Raw genomic sequence first — 21171 nt, 5'->3', positions numbered from 1 at the left:
TCTGTAACTGTGAGACATCTGCTGCTGCCTATCTTGGCCAGGTCTCCCTTGAAAAAGAGGTTTTTAATCTCAATGGGATCTTCCTGGTTAAATAAAGGTTAATAAATAAATAAATAAATAAAACATCATTCCAGTGTTACAAGATAAAGTTCAGGTTAATTAAGAAGGAAAACACATGTAGTCTTTTCATTTAAATATATATTTTTAACGCTATGCCAGTTTTTAGCTTTGCTTAACAGTGTGTGGAACAAACCTCCTGACACAAACTGCCAGAAAACTTAAAAGTCAACCAAACACATAGGAAGTGTCAGGGCTGTTAGCAAAATACAAATCTGACTGGGCTGTAAAACAGCTCTTAACCTGTGTGGTTATTACAGTAAACACTGCATTCTTTTCTCTGTATGTTTTACTTTAAAAACTCATTTATTGTGAGCAACACAAATGTTAACACAACAGAATTTTGCTGATACTCATCACATCGATGCCTACAGTCACAGATTGCTGTCTTTAACAGTTGTAGTGTTTCTGGTGTTTATCAGAAGACAACCGTGGTGACAACATAACAGAAACTTTATTGCTGACTGCAGCACAGATACATGTGATCATTACATTGCCTCTCTGTAGATTATTTTCTATTCTTCTGTTCCTATTGTGTCCACTAGGTAGGGTAGTTTTTCACACAAGATACAACAACTCTTGTGAATATCACATTATCCCCTTTTTTTCAGTTATTTTCTCAAGTAATAACATAGACAAAACTTCTTGCTTTAAACCAAAAGTCCAAGTTTAACAGCAACTTGTGTCCTGCTAAACTTTAGGTACATTCAAAAGTGAAAAATAATGTGACAACACCTGCAAAAACATTTGGTACTATCAGTAAGGGTCTCATAATGTAGCTATTCCTATAAGAGGTATAGTGATCCAAGAACAGAAATGATTAGAGCACTCAGTTATACAAAGTCAGCAATTAACAACAAGGACAGAGATTCAGTAGCTGTAGTATCCAAGTAACTAACACTACTATTTAAATGTTTTTAAACAATGAATGTTATTTTTTCACATACAGTATCCCAGGGCAATTGTAGGGTATCATGGAAATTTTAAATGAACTGCAAACACCTGGTGAGCGTCTTTTCGTAGTGGGTTTAATAACATGTTGCAATATGGAGTGGTCTCTAACAATGGCCGTCGCCCTGATCTCTTTTATACACACACAGATGAAAGACCTTCCACAACTCTTACATGCTCACATCATTCATAGTTTTGGTTCTTTTAGTTGTTTCCTGCATATATTATTTTCAGTTTCTAGTCTTTAGTTTTCTGTTACTGTGCCTTCCCTGCGATCCACATTTAGTTACTCTTGTCTCCGTGATCCGTGTTCCTTCTCTGTCTCCCCAGTCCATTATGTCCCCGTGTCTCTTTCTCCCCCATCACAGTGTCAAGCCTGCGTGCCTTTGTCTTTGTCTCACACTTTGTTCCCATAATTCACAGAGAGGGCAGTGGTGCATACTAATGACATCATAAACAGGGGTGCACATAAGTGGTCCGCAGGTGCGCATTCGCTGTCAAAATAAAAGACGCGCACCAGATAAGAAGTTGCAACGCGCATTTGCGTACATATAAAAGGCAGTGTTTTTGTCCGCTAGAGTGGGATTTTCATGGCATATTCTGCACTACATCTCTGTGCGTTCATCATTTGTTTGAAGCCAGCTCACCTCCTGCAACCACTTTTCCGAGAATACGCACTTCTTTTGTGGTTCGGACTCCTTCTGACATTTCTTTGGAGGTGGAGGAACACCAAAGTAATTGCTTAAAGGAGCTTGCTTCTTCGACATCTTTAAGAGTTCTAAACAAATGTCTGTCCTCCTGCAGAAAATCTTATGTACGCAAACGCGCGTCTTTTATTTTGACAACACCTGCGCACCTGTGGACCACTTATGTGCACCCCTGCTTATAAATGCTAACTAAACTGAACACAAAGAACATGGTACATGTTGTGATGGAAAATTTGTGCTTCACCTCATCTAACCTCTGTGTATTTTTGATATGTAATTGTAACTTCTTGTACAAAGAAAAAGTGTATGGAGACAGAAAAACAGCTGAATGCTTTGCTCAAGGGACTAAATAGACAAAGATTTTATCCACATGACGGTTATAAAGGGAGATGTTGTCATCATGCTGTATTGATCCCTTTGCAAAGTTCTTAAAAAAATTTTTTCAATAAAAAACAGAAAAATCAGTTTGGTCTTGCTGCTCGGTTTATTTTTTCCACACCGAGAGTGAGGGAGCGAGAGACCCGCACACACACACAGAGGGAGAACTAAATACAGACAACATTACAGAGTCTCATGAGAGACAAAGACACAAAAGGGACCTAGTTGACTAGAAAAAAATAAACCAGAATACGAATAAACTCGGAGACCCAACAAGAACTAAACTCTAGACTAAACTGTATAAAACTTAAATCATTACAACACAAAGAACAAATCAAATATCAAATACAAAATAAACTAAACAAGCTGGGTCAAAGACCCAGATATCTGACAAGAAGTTATTTTTGACAAATAAAGATAAAGAAAGAAATAACTATAGGATAAAAAGACACAAAGATAAAAGCAGGTTGAATCTGACTTAAAAGAAATTGTTTACTGACCGTGCCGAGCCCATATTCAGTGCTCCAAATAGGGTCGTTTGACTCAATCATTTCAGTCCTGCGTTCAATGGAATCAGTCTTCAATAAAACATAGCAGTGAATAAGTAAAGAAAAAAAGAGGAAAAGTTGAATAAATATTACAAAATATATATATATAAAAAAACTGCCAAAACAGAAGTGCTGAAACAAGGAAGCAGATATGACTGGAGGAGCACAATGTTGGAACTCCTGCATTCATATCTCAGCCAAGAAATGATTGGTTCCCAACGTAACAAGTTTAGGTCCATAAATATTTAGACACAGACAACTTTCTTCTGTTTTTGGTTCTGTACATTACCACAATAAAAAATAATTAAATTAAACAACTCAAATGCAGTTGAAGTGCAGACTTTTAGCTTTAATTCAGTGGGTTGAACAAAAAGATTGTGTAAAAGTGTGAGGAACTAAAGCATTTTGAATACAATCCCTTCATTTCAAGTAATTGGACAAATTAAATAACTAAGAATATAATTATTATTTTTAATACTTCATTGAAAACCCTTTGCAGCCGTGAACTCATGAACATCACTAGATGCTGGGTTTCCTCCTTTTTAATGTTCTGCCAGGCCTTTACTGCAGCAGGTTGTAGTTGCTGTTTTTCTGTGGGCCGTTCTGTCTGAAGTTTAGTCTTCATCAAGTGAAATGCTCAGTCGGGTTAAGATCAGGTGACTGACTTGGCCATTCAATAATATTCCACTTCTTTGCTTTAATAAACTCCTGGGTTGCTTTGGCTGTATGTTTCGTTTATGTCAATCAAATTAACTGCATTTAGCTGGATTTGTGCACACAGTGTGTTAAAAAAAGTGTTAAAGTGGGATTCAGCAGGTGGGGGAAAGCTAAAATCAATTGTAGTGGCTCAGAGTAGGGAAAAGAATCATAACTCACAATGATTTTTACTGAGAGCTTCAGTAGATTTTCTTAGTTTACTGGCTGTGATCAGCTGACCTGCTGCTTTTTGTGGATCTACACAACTGAATTCAACCAGATGTCAGCATATGTTTCAGGATTTGTCCGGGCTGATTTCCATCCTCTGCACTAACAGTAGACTTTTTATACTGTCTTTATATTAGACACTCTAAAGTTGTAACTCAGTGAATGAAACGTAGTATCATCAGCTTAAGTTCAAATTCATTTATGATATAATTTATGTAATTTAACTCTGACCAGCCAATGTGCAGCAGTCACACACCGTTCTTTACCTTAAACCCATCACACTACAGCAAACTAACCTGTTTATCCTGGATAAATCTGCAGAATATTTCCATGCAGTCTGTGAATAACACAGTTAGTCTACCTCAGTTTGTTTTGCAGCAGGTTTCCAAATATTAAAAAACATAATGTCACATGTACAGACATAATATCTGATTTAAAAATATGAGGGGAAAAAAACGGTGAAATTGATTAACCTGGTTTCAATGAGGCTGTGATCTGTACATGGTGTAGAACCACATGGAAACAAGCTGGGGCTCGATTAACCCTCACCAAACTATCTGCATTTTGGTGTCAATTGATTTAAGACTTATATCACTTTTGGACTCAGGAAGCAACTCAAGATGTCCTGGTATTCTGAGAATTTAAAAACATACTGTCAACTTGCAGGTCCTGACCTCAGCTTACTCACCTGTCAGACGGACCCCAAGTATCTCCTGACAGATCCCAGACTTGAATTTTGGTCACATTCAGTAGCCCCCTCCTGGCTTGTATAGGACAGCAGTTGGAAGCCAGGTTATCGGGGTGCTGACAAAATTTCTCTTTGTATGAGGAACCTATGATGTTATCAGATAAGTACTTCTCTATGGCAGTCTTTACCCCCTCCTTTTTTGCCTCAGTTGGCATCAGCTCATACAGTGCCAGAAGGGAGTACGAAACTGTATCTGGGAAATCCTTCAAGCTGTTCAGCCAATTTCTGAAGCCCACAGAGTCATCAACATTGAGGGCAAAGTCCCCTGACCAATCATTGCCTCCTATCACTTCAGTGTGGTGTCGATGGAGACCAGCGCGGTACATAGTGGTGGAATCCTGGTTTTGTAGGACCTTCATGCAAGATTGTCGGACACTGGATGATTTCTCCTTCCCCAAGCTGAGAGAAAATCCATGTGATATACAGGAGTGAACCTGGAAGAGAGAAAGGGGAAACAATGTCATGTATATTCAATAGCTACACACTAAATGGCAGTTTGGTGTTTTCATAGTGTTTTATTGCTGCTTTTCCTAAAATAATGGTTTGAAAAAGTCCACCATCACCTTGTTTCCATGTAGTGCTACACCATTTACTGCTAGTAGAAGATTTTTGGTAATATAGGAGATATTTAACTACAGACACATTCCTTTTACAATTCTTCAGTCAGAAAGCTGAAGACATCAATGTTTTGATCTGATCCAGTTTATCTTGTTAAATAGTGCAAGAAGATGTTTTTTCCTTCATCATACTCAGCATGTTATATGACAGTATGCAGTATATTTTGTCTTGAAAGATGATCTAACTGCAAGTCTAATTGATCTACTTATACTTTATTTAGAATAAGAATTTTTTAAAATAAGGTTACTGAAGACAAATAACATTTATATGTAGAACTAAAATATATTATTATTACACTTGTATTGTTTTTAGTGTGCACTTAAAACAATATACAGTACCTCATCTGAGTTGAGCCTGTTCAGTGTGGACAAACAGGTTCGTGTGGCTGTGATTCTCCTTAGTCGGCCTTCAGATTCTGTGGAGAGGGTCTGCTCAACATCAGTAAATGTCACCTCTTCATCTTCTTCCGATTCCTCATCAGAGTCTGATTTTTGGAACATTCTAAAAGCTTTGATAAAATTGGACCCGTTGTCTGTCACGGTGGCTGTCACTTTAGAGTTCAGTCCATAAGCCGAATGTACTTGCTCAATTTCATTGCCGATGACATCATATGTGTGTCTCCCTCAAACTCTTTTACATGCTAGCGCTGCATGTCCTCGTACAAAAGTAGAAGGATCAATCCAGTGTGCCGTCATTCCGAGAAAACTTTTGTTATGGCTGGTCCAAATGTCAGCAGTCGTGGAAATATATTCCAAACTCTCGAATGTCTCTTTAAGCTCCATTTCCATGTCAGCATAACACTTATCCAAGTAAGTAGAAAATGTTTTTCGATCATGCAGTGCTGCTTTTTTGCCACACACAGGTATTTTGTTTAATATGCACCTAAAAGATGGAGACTCTACAGTACGCAGCGGTAGCATCTCTTCCACAACGTAGCCTGCAATCATTTTCTTAAGCTCACCTTCAGACACTTTCTGTGTTGCTGAAGTGAAATCAAGTTTCGTCTGCTTAGCAGGAGTTGCCGCGGTGTTATCCATGGATGATGAAGATGGCTCACTCAGAAGGCTTTGTCTGTGCTGCCGCGTCAGGTGCTTCAGCAGATTACTCGTGCTATTGACAGCGGCCAATAATTTTTTCTCCCCAGGACATAGCTTACATATTACCGTAATGTTCTTGTCTGCTTATTTTAGAAAAGTGAAGTGACGGGAATATTTCCATTTCATAAAACAGGCCCTCGCTTCAGCCGAGTCCGACATCTTCCGCTGTAGAATACGACTGTTTAATTAATGTTTACATGAATAGAGAAATATTTGAGCAACTTAGATGTTTAGTTCTCATATTTGATATACTTGAAAATTTAATGTTGTACAAGAGAACTGTGAGATTTGATAAGATTTAAGATGTTGATGCAATGAATATGAGGTTGATGCAATATTTTGATATTATATTTTAACCTTAAACAGTGCATCTGAAACAGGCTGATTAGAATGTACATTTTATGACCTGGATTATAGGTCAGGTTTTTTTGGAGAGGACAGAAAAGTCCAAGGGCCAGGACGATATTCCGGTTGTGATAGATGGTGAGCCAACCACTTTGAGGACGATCTACCCCAAAGAAGATACACACCCACACACTCATACATTCCAATTACACTCACAAGGACCTTTGAAGTTGGCTATCGCCAGCTTAACTCTAAATTCTTAAAGGGCCTCAACGAGTACTTTTATTTTGTTTGAGTGTGCACACTATTTATTTTATTTTATACTTTATCTGTACAAATTGGACAAATATCTGTTATACCTCGTAACAATACAAGAGTGGCTACTCAAAAGTTAACATTGTGTCCAGGTGATTATTGCTGCTCAATACTTTGGCTCCATATGAATTTGGTGTCTTCTGATTCTGGCCAGGGTCTTATTACGAGCCCAAGTAATTATTGTGCTGTAATTTACCTTTATACCTTAAAGTTGGTTACACATCACTCAGGATATCCACATTCATTGAATTTTATTTTAAATTTTGTAATAATTTTTGCTGTCTCAAAGTTGCTCTTAGTTCTTCTTAGATATTAAAATGTTTTAAAAAATTTAATAACAGGCCGATGAACACTGAACATCTTGTTTAAAAAAAAAAGTTTAAAAAAAAAACTGTGTATGTGTCTGTGCCACACTTGCTCTTTCATTTGCACTTGTTAACTGGTCTTTCATTTGAGAATAGGACACATGATCTAACGAAAACGATCGTCATGATTTTGTCTTTTCAAAATCGCCACCATTTATTATAATAATGATTATAATAAAAATAATAAGAAATAAACTTGCAATGTGAAAAAAAAAAACATATTAATGAACTAAAATAAGAACTAGACTTTTGAAAAATGTAACTAACAAACAATTTTGTGAACTCAGAAAGCTGAAAAAATAAAATAAACGCAGGAAATATTCTTAGTTTTAGTATATGTTAGTTTGATAAAGATTTTATCACAACTTGCCTAATGAGGCTTTCATAAATCCGTTCATTGAGACTTTGGATACAAGACTGCAAGTCAACTGCTTTCAAGATGTAATGTCTGTACTGATTTTTCAAAATCTTACCTGTCACACAAACTCTTCCAGGTCATCCAATAATAAAACACATATCAAACAAAAAAAACTAAACTGAAACAAGAAAATCCACTTTGGAAACTACCTGAAACTAAACCGGATTAAAAGCAGAAAGTCAGAATGAAATAAATAAAAAATCTAATTAGTAAATACAAAACTTTAATAAGTTGGGTTTTAACATTTCCAAGTGATCCAGTTACAATAGTTGATACAATTTATAATCCTATAAACCTTTTAATACTCACCTGATCTCTTACAACATATTTAGGGAATACTGTATTGTACCAACTTATTGTCATGCGTGAACCTTTGTGTGATCAGCTGATAATCAGTCAGCAGTCACTTGTCAAACTCTTTCTATCCTATCTGAAAGTACTAAGTTTATATTACAGTGATATGAATAAAAAAGTAACTGGAAATCTCTCAGCTATCATCACATGTGATGTAACAGTTGATAGCTGCTGAACTGAGATGGTCGTGACTTTTTCAGTGTAAGAACAATGCAATGCCTACACACTGAGGATCGCCTTCTTTGATTTCTTAAGTGTATTTAACACAATTCATCTTCTGCTTGTGAGAGAAAAGCTACAGGAAATGTGTAGGAACTAAACCCTCCACCTACATCCAGAGGCCACCCTCATAAGAAAAAAAATGCAGATTTAAGACATTTTAAGTAAACTAATGTTTCAGACCTGAAATCTATGCAAACAGACCAATTCACCCTCTAAAAACAGACCTTTTTGGGGGGTCTCTGTGTAATGGTTTTCAATGGCCTGATTAGTTAGAAAAAATAATTTGGACCTCACTTCATGCATACATTCATATGCTTCATTCATCATGCATACTTAAATATGTAAAGGGAATGTTACGGCTGGGTAGCCGATGAGTTGTGGCGTGGACCCAAAAGCAGATGCACTGGAGGCAGAATTGAATCTAACACAAGGCAAGTCTTCATTTTGGCCAACAATACACATGAAAATAAACAACAACAAAAACAGAACGAGAACTAACAAAACCTAGACTGGAAGAAAATAAAACATGAAACCCAAAAATCCTGATAACACTAACCTTTGAGACACAGTGAGATGGGAAATGACTTGACAATGAACAAAGGGAGACAGAGGTCTTAAATACACAGAAGAGTAACACTGGGAAGTGGAAACACATGTGGAACACGGTTGACACAAATGAACATAACACCACAGGGGAAGCAAAAGTAAACACACTGAACCTGGAACACAAGACTGTCAAAATAAAACAGGAAACACGTAGATTAAGACACAAAGACTTGACATAGTGACACGGAAGAAGAAACAGGAGACAAACAAATACAGAGGACTCGATGGACAAGAGAGAACACACAAGAACCCACATGACAAACAGTGGAGGCATGGAATGAAACACAGGGAGGGAAACGTGTAACAGGCAGGGGAGAAAAGACACCTCAGCAAGACAACAAGGAAACAGAATAATCACTAAACATAGCTGCAAATAGTAAGATTAACTCACTACTAAATAACAGAAAACTAAAATATTAGAAGGCAAAGAAATCACAAAAACAACATAAACTCAAAAACTGGGTCAAATGACCTAGAACAGCGGTCCCCAACCTTTTTTGCGCCACGGACCGGTTTATGCCCGACAATATTTTCACGGACCGGCCTTTAAGGTGTCGCGGATAAATACAACAAAATAAAACTAGTACCGGTACCGAAAAAAAAGAAGATTTATTCATAACACACGTGAAAAGACCCAGGAAAACCGAGTTAACGATAAAAACGATAACAAAATAACGCTGAAAACCGATAAAAACCCTGAAAACCATACATTTCACACCTGAGCCTCAACTCTCGCGGCCCGGTACCAAACGACTCACGGACAGGCCCGAGGCCTGGGGGTTGGGGACCGCTGACCTAGAATCATGACAGGGAACAGTTAAAATTTGTCATTTTCACCTTGTGAAAGAGGTCAGACCTGTTTACAAACAGAGCTGATTCTGAGAATGGGAAACAAACAAAGGCAACTGGGAGGAATCCACGAGATAGCAATCGTACAAACATCTGCCCTTGGAGAACACAGACTTTAGATTAAATATTTACAAACTGCAGAACCAACAGTACATGTTTGTGGGTACGTAAAAACACACACACACACACACACACACACACGCACACACACACACACACACACATTTGAAGAGTCAACCCACAGGTAACATTTAAATCTTTCTGGAGTTTGAGTAGAGAATACGATGAGACCTAACATGACAGACAGCAACAAACAAACATTATGTTGCACTGAGGAGAGTAGTAATTGAGACACATAAACAATAAGGTTCCTTACCTTGGTCACTATTCAAGTGGTCATTTTCTCATAGATTTCCATAAAGTCAGGATTCATATTTAATCTAGAGCATCCTCTTTATAGCACGAGGCTGTGACCACTGAAAACCTTTCATCTGCCCTTTACCATCCATTTAATTTTGTACAATCCACTCTTCCAAGTTTGTGTGGTTTATCCATCTGACCAGGTGAATCTTCATGCACAATCTTTTTAATTTATCACCACACCGTGTTTATGTGCTAAAACAGAAATTATTTCCTTCCTCATTATTAAAGCCAATTCTGAAATACAATTTCACTAATAGGGTACAGCAACTGTGGCAGTTTGTCTTGAAAGAACAAGTGTAATCTCCACATTTTGACTTTTTTCTTTAAATTTTGACTTTATTCTCAAAATGATACTTTTTTTTTCTTAAATTGTACCATCAGCAGAATTTATGGTTGGATTAATAAAATCTCTGTGTGGTGCAGAAGTTTGTGCTTCATTTTCAGGGAATGAAATACTAGTGTCATATTAGTTTAATGCTTAGCACTTATTAGCTTCTATGTGTGCCTGTTGCACCGACACAGTTTATGAAGACAGCTTGTTAATCAAGGTAACTAGAATGAGCTTAAAAATGCATAGCATGAATCAAATTAGTGTTTTGTTGGAAATGATTTCTTTTACTCTATTTGTGCATTGTGCAGGGTGTGCAGCAGAATACACACTCATGTACAGACTGGAGTCAGGGTGCCCTGGAAAAGTACTGGAGGCTGTAAATTCTGGTGTGTGTGTGTAGGGAGGAGTTTTCTCTCCATCTCTCTACAGGGAGATGCCCACTGCAGGAGATGTATGATGAGCGAGAGCCAGACCAAATCCCAAATAAGGGAAAAGCCAAGTATAAATCACAGTTACTCCCCAACTTTTTAACCAATCATATTAATATTCTGTTTGTGTGACTCATGATAAAAGTGTTTACTGCTTGGGTGCAGTGACCTTTGTCCGTTTGGCTCACTAAACAGAGGAAGAGACACAGCAGCCATCTTAATTTGAACCTTTACCCGCCTAATAAATTTCGAAAACTTATACTTTGACTTTACTCATCTTCTCTCAAAATAAAAGGACCCCACAGTTTTCTCTGTGGTTACTTACATATATTCTTTTATAACGTGATCTACAGGAGTTTTTCTCTGCTGGCCTTTAGAAAGAACACAGCAGTTGATAGTATCAATACCAATGCAGGTATTGGTATCGGATCAATAATAGCAACGTACGATCAGTAGCCCACCAAATTATATTACAGTTTTTTCTGAATGCTTAAACCGTAACTGTGATTCTTATAGCACAATTTCTAAAACTATTAATACTTATAGCAAAACCACTCACTGAGTTTGCAAAACTAAAAGCACAAACACTGCTTTGCACTCAGTTTGCCATTTTGTAACACACACTTTGCAAACCTGTAGCTACAATCCACTGCACAGCACTCTTTTTGCAGAACTGTAAACACAACTCACTGCTTTACACTCAAATGATCAACACACTCCTAGCAAAACTATACTCAATTATGGCTATTATTTACACTATTTTGCGAACTGTCTGGCACACTGTCACATGTGAAAACTGTTTTAGATAATTAGTTCACTTTACAATCAGCTAAGCACTATAAATAAGCTACAGGTAAGCTGTCCGTGTGGAATACAATGGAGGGAGCAGGAAGAGTGAGAATTAGAGGAAGCCGAGGAAGAGGACGTGGAGGTGAAGAGAAGTAGGACGAAGAGGACGACAAGGATAAGGAGGTGAAGTTAGAGGAAGAGGACAAGGAAGAGCAAGAGGAGGGGAAAGAGGAAGGGTAAGAAGAATTTCTGATGACATCAGAGCTACAATAGTGGACCATGTAATCAACCATGGAATGACCCTGAGGGAAGCTGGCCAACAGGTTCAGCCTAACTTGAGCCGCTACAATGTAGCAAGCATCATAAGGACGTTTTGAAATGAGAATCGGTTAGTACAGTCACTTTGCACTAAGATTTGTAGCACTGCCATATGCTAATGAGGAACACAACAATACCATAGATCAGGGGTAGGCAACTCCAAGCCTCGAGTGCCGGTGTCCTGCAGGTTTTAGATGTGTCCTTGATCAAACATAGCTGATTCAAATGGCTAAATTACCTCCTCAAGATGTCTTGAAGTTCTCCAGGGGTCTGGTAATAAACTAATCATTTGATTCAGGTGTGTTGACCCAGGGTGAGATCTAAAACCTGCAGGACACCGGCACTCGAGGCCTGGCGTTGCCTACCCCTGCCATAGATGTAAAAATACTGAAATTGTTTCTTTACAGAATTGTTAGATGACCAGATGCTGGGGACAGAGGAAGAATGTTCACTGCAAACCAAGAAACCCATATAGTCAATATGGTGATTACAAATAATTCCAGAAGGCTACGTGAAATTCAGCAGCGCATAATTGAGGATGACACCACCTTCCAAAACATACAAAATGTGAGCATTTCTGTATTAGGTCGTGTACTTGCCCGCAAGAGAATCTGAATGAAACAAATCTACAGAGTACCTTTTGAAAGAAACAGTGAATGTGTAAAACAGCTGCGATATGACTATGTGCAGGTAAGCTATAGTATCATTGGTACTGACTCTGGAAGTGCATACTGTAGTGCTGTGCATGTGCCTGCTGTGCTGAATTTGTTTTGTCTTGTCTAGAGAGTGATGGAGCTAGAGGCAGATGCTATGACAAAAGTATGACCACAAACTGACATAGCCTACCTTGTGCACAGAGAAAGCAAAAGCCAGATGAGTTTTTTATTCATACCATCAGTGTGTAGTTGGTGCATTGTGTGCTTATTAATGTGATTGCTTGTGTTAACTGTTTGATACCAAAATACCATTTTTACGAAGGTTTAGAGAGTTATGCAAGGTTTATTAGCTTTTGCAAGAAAACTACAATGTTTTGCTGATTTGGTGAAGGGTTTTCTTATTTGTGTGTAGAGTTTTGCAAAAATAGCCAATGGCTACAAAAAATGTGCATAAGCCATCAGAAAAAACTGTAATGTACCAAGATGCATGTTATTATAGCATTAAAACTAAAATATGTCATTAGTATAGTAAAATTCTCTGATCGTTTTCCCTGTTTCACTCCTTTGTTTTTCATACACCAACAGGTGCCCTTGGACTTCAATTACTCCTGGTTGCACTCATGTGTTTTGCATTACCTGAATCAGCTTTGTGTGTAAATATGCCTGAAATCTTTCTTGTTTTCAGCAGTGAAAACAAATATATTACTTATAAAACAGCTCACTTTTGCATATTTGTATTTTTTATTTGGTGTACATACACCAAGTTATCTTATTCGCTGTAAAACATGTTCCATCACTACCTAGGTATACAATTTCAATTAATATCCTTTAATCTTTTTTTAAGGAGTCAAGCTATCTGGTTTCAAACTGTAAAAATATTTGTAAAAATATATATACTTTGTGAGGAACAACTGCTTAACTGTTCATTCATCATCTCCAACAGGATGTTTTCAGTGGCTGGTGTTAGTGTTGTAGCTGAAGCTGTACACCCTGCCTATAGAGGTAAACACAGAGAATCATTAAGCATGCATTCATTTGTTATTAGAGTCTTTTGTAATATTATCCATATACTCTCACTGATCACTTTGTTCGGTATGCCTGTTCAGCTGCTCACTGATGCAAATATCTAATAAGTTAGTCACATGATAGCAACTGAGTGCATTTGTGCACCTAGACATGATTAACCTGCTGAAGTGACTTTGAATATGGCATGTTGATGCCAGATGGTGTATTTTAGGAATTCTTAATCTAATAGGATTTTCCCATAAAATCATCTGCTCATCTCTAGATCCATCTTCTGAAGGCTGCTTCCAGTACAATGCACAGTGTTACAAAGTTCAGTTCATCTCAAGCTGGTTTCTAGTGTATGATAATGAGTTAGCTTTACTCAAATGGTCTCCACAGTCACCATATTTCAATCCAAGAGAGACTTTTGGGATGTTTGTAAGAGAATATTCACATCATTGATGTGCAGCTGACAAATCTGCAGCAACTATGTGATGCTGTCATGTCAATATGGACCAAAAATCTCTGAGGAATTTTTCGAGCACCCCGTTTGATCTATGCGATCGGGGCAATTGTGGCTCAAGAGTTGGGAGTTCGCCTTGTAATCGGAAGGTTGCCGGTTCGAGCCCCGGCTTGGACAGACTTGGTCGTTGTTTCCTTGGGCAAGACACTTCACCCGTAGCCTACTGGTGGTGGTCAGAGGGCCCGGTGGCACCAGTGTCCGGCAGCCTCGCCTCAGGGTGGCTGTGGCTACAATGTAGCTTGCCATCACCAGTGTGTGAATGGGTGGATGACTGGCTGTGTAAAGCGCTTTGGGGTCCTTAGGGACTAGAAAAGCGCTATACAAATACATTTACCATATGCCACAAATAATTAAGGCAGTTCTGAAGGTAAAAAGAGCTGTGCCTAATAAAGTGAGTGTAAACTATCCGGTCGTTAAGTCTGACGTCACTAGCCGTGTCTGGGCCTAAACTCCGCTGCAAGTCCATATATCAAACGATCACTATGGCATTACTGAGCATTGAAAAACTGTCTAAAGTCTTTCATCTTTAATAAAATGATCAGCGTTCTGCTCTACCAGGTGTAACAATTGAGTTTAACATCCAGGCATCCATGAAAACAGAATTTATGACATTAACGGAGTTAGAAGTTAGCAGGAAGTTAGCTCGCTAGCTTCTATCTAAATACAATATAGCATGTCCTGACTGCGGGGTTTTGGAAACAAATTAAAACGTACAGCTCTGTTATCACTTCCAACATAAATGAAGACAGAAAACTAAACAGCAGTGACGTTTGTAGGGTTACTGAAGTTTGGCTAGCTGGTATATAATGATGTGCTACGTGACCGCTAGCGACACAGCTATGTTAGCATAATATAAACAAGCTAACTTTTTTTCCACTCGATAAAAGTTAACGTGAGTGTTCTCGGTGGTCAGGAACAAATGTAATCGCATGGCAGGATGCTGTAAAAGGACGAAACTTCAGCCAGGAGAACAACTGAGATAATCCATCCACAATACGAGGTTAGTCATTCATATACTGCTGCATGGGCTAGGCTGTAGTTACATCCTAAGGTTTCGTACGGGCGACCGTGGCTCAGGGGGTTGGGAAGCGTATCTGTAACCGGAAGATCGCCGGTTCGATCCCTGGGCTCTCTGTCCTGGTCGTTGTGTCCTTGGGCAAGACACTTTACCCTACCGCCTACTGGTGTTGGCTAGAGGGGCCGATGGCGCGATATGGCAGCCTTGCTTCTGTCAGTCTGCCCCAGGGCAGCTGTGGCTACAACCGTAGCTTGCCTCCACCAGTGTGTGAATGCGAGAGTGAATGAATAGTGGCATTGTAAAGCGCTTTGGGTGCCTTGAAAAGCGCTATATAAATCCAATCCATTATTATTATTAAAAACTGAGCTTAAATAAATGATTAGCGGTAATAAAAGCCGAGGGAGGTCAACAGTGATCACTGACTGTTTTAGGAGCTTTTTGAGATTAAATAGAAGAAAATACATAACATTAAACATGTTAACAACACAAAAGCAATATTAAACACAGACTACTTTAGGCCCGGAAGTAGGATTCGTCACGTCATCACTTAACGACCAGATAGAAATAGGTCTCAAAGGGGAAGCCAGTGTAACCTGTATTCTTTTTGAAGACCAGCAGGGGGAGCCTCTTCATGCAAATTGTATTACAGTTTTTCTGAATTGCTAAAACACATTTCCTAAAATCTCATCTCTTTGTCTCAAAACACTAAACACAAGCTCTAAAATTCAAGCTACACACACAAAACCTTTGACTTGTCTTGCAAAACCAAACATTTGACCCCAAACTATTTTAACTTTTCTCAAAATCAAGCACTACTGTCAAAACCACACAAAACCAGCCAATGTGCAAACACAACTTAGCAACAATTACACACTACAGAAATAAATACAAAACACTGTGAGATAGCAGGAACATAATATTTATCTATTCATTCATTTATACTTGTATTCACCTTTTACAGTTTTTCTCAAATGTTAAAACACAAAAGCTAATCCTGTAACCCAAATGACCAGTAGTCTAAACACATTTACTAAATGTAGCCACCATATTCCAGTACCATAAACACATGTCACATGAAGACACAATTCACAAAACACAACCCTCTGTACTCATAAATCTAAACACATTTTTCCTTGCTAAAACACATGTTGCAAAACAACTCTGCTCATATTCTCAAATGAAAGCCCATGTGATGCAAAATGCTTGACACAGTCACCAATCTTTGAACACAGGGAACACACCTGGCGTCAGTCACTACACACAACGACTCAAAATTGAAGACACCTGTTGCTAATGATGTGACCCCACCTATAAAAGCATAGTTTGGTGTAGATGCCAAACAATCACAATGGATGAAGGCATTCGAGCGTGCGGAAGGAGAAGAGCTGCAGGCCAAAGAGGAAGAGGGGTTGAGATCAGAGGAGGAAGAGGTGAAGGCCTAAGAAGAAGAAGAGGAGTTCGGAGTAGAGGAGGAAGAGAAGGAGGCCAACAAGAGAGAGGAGAAGGTCCAGGTGGGAGAAGAAGACAACCTCGCACCATCATAACAGATGATATGCGAGCAACAGTAATTGATCATGTCATTGGCCATGGCATGACAATGGCTGAAGCGGGACGAAGAGTACATCCAAACCTGAGTAGGTTCACCGTGGCCACCATTATCAAGGCATTTAGACAACACAACAGGTATAGTACGCTATTGCTTTCTTTGTCACACTACAGTTTTACAGGCCTGTGAAAGTGGTCTGTTACTTTACATGTAGTTTTACATATAAATCAGTCAATTGACAACACATGTTTCTTTCTTTAGAGCTGAAAGGATGCCACATAGAGGTGGGAGGGTTGCCATATTCACAGCGGCACAAGAAACCCTCATTGCAGATGTGGTCCGTGAGAACAACTGCATTAGACTCCGAGAGATCAGAGACAAAGTCATTGCAGATAATGTAAACTTTGAGAACATTGATGCTGTCAGCGTGTCCACAATAGACCGAGTTCTCCGGCGCCAACAGATGAGGATGAAACGGGTCTACAGGGTTCCCTTTGAGCGCAACTCTGCGCGACACATAGAACAACGTTACGAGTATGTGCAAGTACGTATACATCCATGTCCACAGTACAGTTAGTGGACATACTGTGTTGCTTAGTGGCCTACATTACTTCTGGACAATACTGTGCTACCTGATTGACCGTTCTGAACACCTGTACGCTTTTCCATGTTCACAGAGGATAATGCAGTTGGACGCGATGGCCAGACCCCATGAGTACCTCTTCCTGGATGAGGCTGGCTTCAACCTCCAGAAACGAAGGCGAAGAGGCCGTAACATCATTGGCCAAAGAGCCATCACTGAGGTTCCTGGCCAACGGGGGGGGTAATATTACTCTTTGTGCAGCTATGGGTACGGAGGGGCTTGTCCACCGGCATGCTGTCCTTGGGTCTTACAACACCCAACGTCTCCTCACCTTCCTAGAGGAGCTAAAAGACATCCTCCTGGACCGTCAACAACACCATCCTAGGCTAGCACATCACATGTATGTGATCATTTGGGACAACGTCCGCTTCCACAAAACACACCAAATCAGAGAGTGCTTCACCACCAACAGTGACCACTTTTTAAACGTCTGTCTGCCACCCTACTCCCCTTTCCTGAACCCTATAGAGGAGTTCTTCTCATCATGGAGATGGAAGGTGTATGACAGACAGCCATACACAAGAGAGAACCTTGTACGGGCAATGGAGCTGGCCTGTGCTGACATCCCAGTGGAGGCCTTCCAGGGATGGATTCGCCATTCCAGGGCGTTTTTCCCGCGGTGCCTAGCAAGGGACAATATAGCCTGTGATGTGGATGAGGTGATGTGGCCCAATGCAGCTCGGCGACATGATGCCGCACAGTGACTGTGTGTAATACTGTAAAAAGACCGTGTAGACAATAAAAAAGACTTCACACCCTGATCATGTTTCCGAGAGTACTGTTGTGTGCGATAGATTCTGTTTTTGCATTGAGTTGTGTTACAGTAGTGTACGTACATGCAGGATGTTTTTATAGATTTATAGTCTTCATGTGAAACTCACAAGTCTAAATGCCTAATCCTCTGCAGGGTTCTATGACGATCCGTTACTGTACAGTTTATAAAAATATGCATTGGCAGTTATGAACCAAAGAACCTTCTCACAAATTGAGCATTGTGTTTTCAATTGTTTTGCTGTAGTGTGTAATGCTGTGTATAGTGTTTACAGTTTTGACAGCTTCGAGCTGCTCTCTTGGTGTGGGAGTTTGAGTTTTGCAGTGGGAAGGTGTGGTTGTGTTTATGTAGCTTTAGAGAAGGGTGTTGTGTTTGGACATTGGGGGACCTGGTGGTAACGTTTGTGACAAGTGTTTTAGCATTTGAGAAAAACTGTAGTACATTTTTCTAGCCATGTTGCTGGTTACAACCATAATAACTGGCTCCTGGCTAAGACAATATGTTGTTCAGGTGGTAAGCCAACCATCTGTAAGTATATTACTCTTCTCTCAGGTTTCACAGTGTGCACAGAGGTGGATTTGCACAAGAGAATCTTTCACGACCATAGCTGTGAGAAAAATGATCGTCTGTATCACGTAAAAATAACTGCAACTAATGAAACACATGATTCTCTTTGTGGCGACTCTCTGATCCACAGCGAGTGGGTACTAACTGCAGCTCACTGCTGGAAAGATCAACCTGGATGGTGAGAAATGACTGTTTCACATATTTAAAAAAAACAGTCCAGAGACAAAAATCATTACTGGTATTTTGTTCTTTTACCATTTCCATTGTTTAGGACTATGTCTGCATATGTAGGAATTCATCCAGGTCCAGGAAGAATGGTGACAATTACTGATCACAAAATCTTTGAGGACCAAACAGGAAAACATGACATCATGCTTCTGAAAATCGACCCACCAGAGAATAAGATTAAGCCTGTTGACTTACCTAAATGTACACGTCGCAAAAAGTGAGTTTTGAGTAACTTTTTAAGTATAAAGTTTGAATTCTGGAAGTCCTTAATATGTTGACATAATATGTATTTTTCTTGTTTAGTTGGTTGGTTTTTTAAACATCCAGGAAGAGCAAAAAAATGTAGCAACATCTGTAGTCTATGAAAAAAATGACATCATGCTTTTGAAGTTACAAACCCCCATTAGTGACTGCAATGCTTCTTTATTAACAATAATGTAACTAAGACTTGAATATTGAGCAAAGGGTTCTGGTTTTGATTTTAGGTACCTGCTTAGGAGGTACATCCATGATCTATAATAACTGACAATAAAACATGAGCATGAGGAAATGGAAGGAAATGTAATGTTTTAATAAAATGTTTGAATCTGCAAAGTTAGATTAGCTGACTTAGAGTGAACTGGAAATACCCAGCCTGCAGACTCCATTCAGATGATTTATTTTGTGCTCACAAAACATGGATATGTACTATTTTTTTATTTTTTTTATTTGTAGGCTGCGTGTCATTCAGATTGCAGGCTTTGGTGGTTATACAGTCAATGCAACCTACCACAAACGTAAGACCAGTATTGTTTTGATTACTTCACAATTTTCTAGTTTATATAATATTTTAATTTTTCTTGTGTGCCTGTTATAGTTACATTTTCATTTTATTTGAAAACTGTGATGACATAAAGTATTCATTTCATTTTATTGTGGATATACTGTCAATTTCCCTCCTTTTTAAATGCTGCTCAGCTTCTTTTAAAGAACACATTTTGTTCCAGAAATGAGGCAAAGCATGTTTCGTGTCTGATTTCCTTGCATGAAACACGCAGTAGCTTTTGTTTTTTACATTTTTTTCTCTAGTCCCTGGTACACCGCCTCATCTCCAGTGTGCAAAGATGCATGTTGTTGAGTGTGAGCTTAACCTCCATCCATGTAATTCAGCATTCTTATGGCCAAATGGAAACACGATGTGTTACAAAGTAGCCTCAGTGGACACTTGTCAGGTGAGTTGCCATGCTGCTAACATTTTATCTGTATCATTATCAGATGTTTTGGAACAAACATATAATTTATGTTTTCGCTCTCAGGGTGATTCTGGTGGTGGAGTGATAGCCAAAAACAACAAGATTCATGGTGTGCTTGTTGGTGGTTATGAACATGCCTGTACCGGACCTGCTACTTCTCTGAAGGTCTGCTCTTACATTGGTTGGATAAATCAAGTCATTACACGGAGTAATGGAAAATAATAAAATTAAAATAACATTCAAAATAAACAGTCCTCAATGCAAGAAGCTGCTTCGGTGTGAATTGTTTCTACATGTGAACTTTCGATTGTTAAAATATAAATATGTCATGTGTGTTTTCAATGTAGTTTCAGGCGTCAAGTAGATCATTCAGTTGTTCAGAAACTGTGATGTTTGCATTGAGGTTGTTGGGTCATTTTTTCCAGATGATATTAAGTACAATTACTACAGTACAGCATTTAAGTACAAATGTGAGGAATTTGTACTTTATTTTATTTTATTTGGTCTTTCCATCACATTTGTGGCTTCTTCTCCACTGCTTCTAAGTGGAAATTGGTACATTTAACTTCACTACAAATATCTGACATCTTTACTTGTTATTTTACAGATGACAACCTCTGAGGCCGTCGCAGAGCAGCTGTATTTGTACTGACATTAGATTACACACAGGTGCACTCTGTTTAGTCATTAGCACTCATCAGGCAATGTCTATGGGCAACTGACTGCACTCAGACCAAAGGGGGCCGAATACTTTTGCAAGCCACTGTATATGTGCTGTGTTCCTCCATCTTTCTCCCTCTCTGTCAACCCCTCTCAGTCTTTGTGCAGTCACCCAAAGGTTAATTATAAAAGTATATCAGAGTTTACAACCGAATAAAAGGCATAAACTGGTCCATATCAGTTTGCTGCTGCTGGTGAGGGCGTTACTTGGATCTTGAAGCATACAGGGCTTACAACAGCCCTGAAGTCTTTTGAATTTTCACTCAATAACAGCACCTTTTAAAGTTATTTGTTTTTATTTATTTAAATGTATAGTAAAATTAATATAAAGTGGTAAATGTTATGCACTACCTAAAGTGAAGTCACAGAATGATACTATTTAGTGCAGTTTTTAATCATTACCAGTCTTC

The 21171-nt window shown here is 38.9% G+C and overlaps 1 protein-coding gene and 1 pseudogene across 1 annotated transcript; one reads left to right on the top strand and one right to left on the bottom strand.

The window, feature by feature from the left end:
- Positions 1 to 4309: 4309 nt before the first annotated feature.
- LOC146385883 (uncharacterized) lies at positions 4310 to 6055 on the bottom strand (annotated as a pseudogene).
- Positions 6056 to 18856: 12801 nt separating this feature from the next.
- Positions 18857 to 20564, top strand: LOC146385882 (trypsin-like). The gene is made up of 4 exons (XM_084930025.1): positions 18857 to 19026; positions 19524 to 19585; positions 19878 to 20020; positions 20105 to 20564. Exons 1-4 carry the CDS (start codon positions 18857 to 18859, stop codon positions 20261 to 20263), a joined length of 534 nt encoding a protein of 177 aa, XP_084786151.1. The 3' UTR covers positions 20264 to 20564.
- Positions 20565 to 21171: the final 607 nt, after the last annotated feature.

The sequence above is a fragment of the Perissodus microlepis genome, chromosome 6 (genome assembly GCF_051167445.1).
Source record: "Perissodus microlepis isolate ML-2025 ecotype Zambia chromosome 6, ASM5116744v1, whole genome shotgun sequence".
In the NCBI taxonomy this organism is placed as follows: domain Eukaryota; kingdom Metazoa; phylum Chordata; class Actinopteri; order Cichliformes; family Cichlidae; genus Perissodus; species Perissodus microlepis.
The sequence above is the reverse complement of the archived record's forward strand: the minus strand, read 5'-3'. Positions and strand labels throughout refer to the sequence as shown.